Source organism: Nicotiana tabacum, chromosome 4 (genome assembly GCF_000715075.1).
Source record: "Nicotiana tabacum cultivar K326 chromosome 4, ASM71507v2, whole genome shotgun sequence".
Classification (NCBI taxonomy): Eukaryota; Viridiplantae; Streptophyta; class Magnoliopsida; order Solanales; family Solanaceae; genus Nicotiana; species Nicotiana tabacum.
In genome coordinates this window covers 19,841,132-19,844,823 of record NC_134083.1, presented here as the reverse complement: position 1 = coordinate 19,844,823, position 3,692 = coordinate 19,841,132, and the positions used below count along the sequence as shown (strand labels likewise).

The window sequence follows — 3,692 nt, the reverse complement described above, 5'->3', positions numbered from 1 at the left end:
TGAATCCTGTGTTTATATATCGAGATCATCGATTAAAACTTTCACAAATGGCATGCAGTGAACAAGTAGAAAAGCAACTTAGATTTGAAAGGAAAAACGGCAACATTAGTCATGGGACAACTGTTTCAACTTCTCAGAGTTTCCATATCTCCAGTTTATACCAGATAATTACATGAGATCTGAAAGCAACATGATTAAGAAGATATAGCTAAGGCTTTTTTTTTTTTTTTTGAGAAATAGAAGACATAGCTAAGGCTTACCATTCAAGCAAGTACCCACTTTACAAACATAAGGCAATCTACTTTTACAATTCATAGTCATAGATGCAGCATTCTAAATCCTAAAAGCGCGTTTAGTAGAATTTATACAACAAAAGAGGTAATCTGTTTTTTCCGAGCAAACTTGAGAATAATTTTGACCAGCAAAAAGAATAATAATCGTGGAAAACATATTAGCACAAATTGCATAAAATGAAGCACATAAGTAGCGACCTGCATGAATGATGTAAAAGTTTCAGATAGTTCAGGTAGTTATAAGAACGACATTCAATTATTGTATTCATAAGATCAATTTATTGTACATGGTATAGTAAGCCCTGTATGGCAGGGAGAGAAATCTATGAATATGTAGCGAGCCACTTTAACAATTACAAACAAATAAAAAGAATTTAGTCTTTACCAGCTGTCATAATCCTCGTAACTCTCAATAACTAACACTTCTCCTTGAATCCGTGATCACTAATTCACTATTATATGCAATCTTCAACAGCTATGGCAATCTCTTGCTTTTTTGATAATGTAGGCAATCTCTTGCTATTCTACATGGACTGGTAAAGCTCAAATGATTTTTTAAATGGAAGTATATCTCAGGACTTTCCTTCTACAAAATGACAGTTTTGACTTATCCTCACTTGGATCGATAATGCAAGAGGTCTTTCCACTGTATGAAAAAGAAGAAACCTCAATCACCCTCGCTACTGATACTATAAATATTGCCACACACTCCAACAATGCTAACTATAATGGCCAATATCAACATGAACCAAGACACAATCTTTTCCCTCACACTCAAACCGCTCCCTTCTTTGCTCAGCCTTAGAGCAATGAGAGATGGAAACGTAAAGCCTAAAGAGACTGCAGTTGTGGCCCCTGTAAATTTGAAAGCTGTCCAGATGTTAGGAATCATAGTCGATCCAAAATATAAGAGTGCCAAGAGAACAGCAGTCAAAGCCAGACACCTCTTCCTACTTTCTGTGAGTGGTGCTAATCCTCCAAACAACAAAGCATCCACTGTCTGCCTCAGGGAGAAATGAATAACAGGGAAAACGAGAATCAGATGGAAAACATAGCCAACACGCACAATGTAGTTCAATGCTGTGCTGAAACGAATTCCAAGGTCCTTGTCGAAATTGGTGAGTATATCAGATTCAGTATCTTTTCCAAAAAGTAAATAGCCAGCAATTGCCGTAGAAGCATACACCAACACGCAAATAACAGCAGTAATTCGGCTCACACGGTTCATCTTCTGAGGTGAGCGGCCTTCAAGCTCATTATAAATGGGCTGAACATTGAAGTGACAAACATATGCATTTGACATTATAGGGATCACCACAAGCAGGTCTAGGATTGCCTTCTTAGACCCGAAATCAGGGGTCATCCTTGGAGCTTCAATTTTCCCCTCGACAAGCTTAATAAATGCTATAGTGAAAGCAACCACAACAAAGACAACTGCTAGAGCTACAGAAGCAGCTGAAGACGTACTCAATGAATCGATCTTGTCCATCGCGCAAAGGGGTGCAAGAAAAACCACCAATATGATCAAAATCACTAACTTCCTATGATCCCACACTCCATGACCTAACCATTGATCAAAAACCCCAATATGCCGAATTGAACCGGACAGAACATCGCCAATTATAATCAAGTAAACAACCAAAACACCAGCATTATTCACAATGATGCAAATCTCAGACAAGATCTTAGCTGTTTTACCCAATGCAGCCTGAACAACCTCCCCATAAGAAGAAGCCTTACATTGAACCGAAAACCGGACAAGCAATTCAACACTAATCTCAGACAAAATACCCATCAAGAATATCAAAACTATCCCAAGAACTAAACCCAAAACTTTCATAGTAGCAGGCAAAGCCATAATCCCAGCACCAATAATAGTAGTTGTGAGATTAAATACTGCCCCATATATACCAGACCCAGATTTATTTTCACCAAAAATAAGTGGTAAATTATCAAAATCAATGTCATCAGCTTCAAGATCATCCGGGGAGTTTGGTTTTAAATGTCCATTTTCGGTAAAGTTGTCATCTTTCACTTGTAATTCAACAAAAGAATCCTTGGTAATAGCCGAATAGTTACTATCCATTACTATAATATGCTATTTACTATCAAAAATTAAATGCATCTACACGACACTTATATATGTATATGTAGGTAGCAAAGGCAAGAAGAACTTACGTTAGAATCAGTGAAAATGAGAAAGTGGGTTTTGGATTTAATAACTAATAGATTCAAATTGTGTTCGCAATGAGATCTGAGGAAGACGAAAACCCTAGATCGCCCAAGTCAAAGTTAAAGAGGTTTAGTTTGTAACTCGAAAATGGTCAATGGAAAAGTTCAGATTTAAGAATTTCAGATGGAAGGAAGAAAGAAGAATTTTCCTATTTATTTATTTTTTGGGGTAAAAGTTTCCTATTGGTTGCTTCAATATGAAATTCTGCAGTATATCGTATTATTTGAAACTAGGAGAAGAGATCATGTATTGTGGCGAGCAGGAAGTCTCTCTGTAGCCTCACTATTCTTGGAGAAAATAGTTAGCCACATCGGATGTTTACGGTAAAATATGTACTGTTATAAGAAAAATCAAATTATGGTGGATATTTACTCTTTTTTCATGATCTTCTCAGATGCTTAATGACATATTCAATGACATATTTTTATATTTAATGACATATTTCTTCACTTTTCATGCATATATAAAGACCTGGTAATAGATAGGAAAATACACACAATTGAAGAAGAAATAAGAATCTCTCGTCTCTTTCTCTTTATATCTCTTAGCTTATTTTTTCTTGTTCTATATTGTTACTTTGAGCTATATTTTATAACACGTTATCAGTACGAAGTCTCTAACCTCAAGGTTGAATTCCACTTCTGGTAAGGTATATCTCGATGATCTATTATCAAAATTATCCAGATTTTATTCAGAAAGGTATGTAGTGTTACAGACACGTCTTTCTGCTCCAGCAATAAGTCCGAGCTTTAAACCGGATAAGTTTGTACCACTATTTAGAATAAGCAATGGTCTGGTTATTAGAAAAATAGTATTTATGTGGCTGCTAAGGATATCACCTTGTTAAATTTTCATGAACTAAATAATAGGTGACATGCGGTATACTAAATAATCTGCAAAATTAAAATTATACTTTATTATGTATGCTTATGATTTTACCTTATAATACGATTTTAGTATGCCTAGTATAATGATTATACATTAGTTTACTGTCAAATATAATATAATAATAATAATAATAATAATAATAATATTTGTAACTATTTTATTTTGATAAGATAAAATATTAGTACAAGAAGTATGTACTACACCAAATTTTTCATTGATGATAGTTCTTATCAAATTAACATGTTGAATCATTTCTATATGGAAAACATATAGTAGTA

At 34.6% G+C, this 3,692-nt stretch overlaps 1 protein-coding gene across 1 annotated transcript; it reads right to left on the bottom strand.

Moving 5' to 3' along the window:
* Positions 1-529: 529 nt before the first annotated feature.
* On the bottom strand, positions 530-2,739 carry LOC107825816 (amino acid transporter AVT6E-like). The gene has a single exon (XM_016652729.2). The coding sequence runs from the start codon at positions 2,377-2,379 to the stop codon at positions 961-963; it is 1,419 nt and encodes a 472-aa protein (XP_016508215.1). The 5' UTR covers positions 2,380-2,739; the 3' UTR covers positions 530-960.
* Positions 2,740-3,692: the final 953 nt, after the last annotated feature.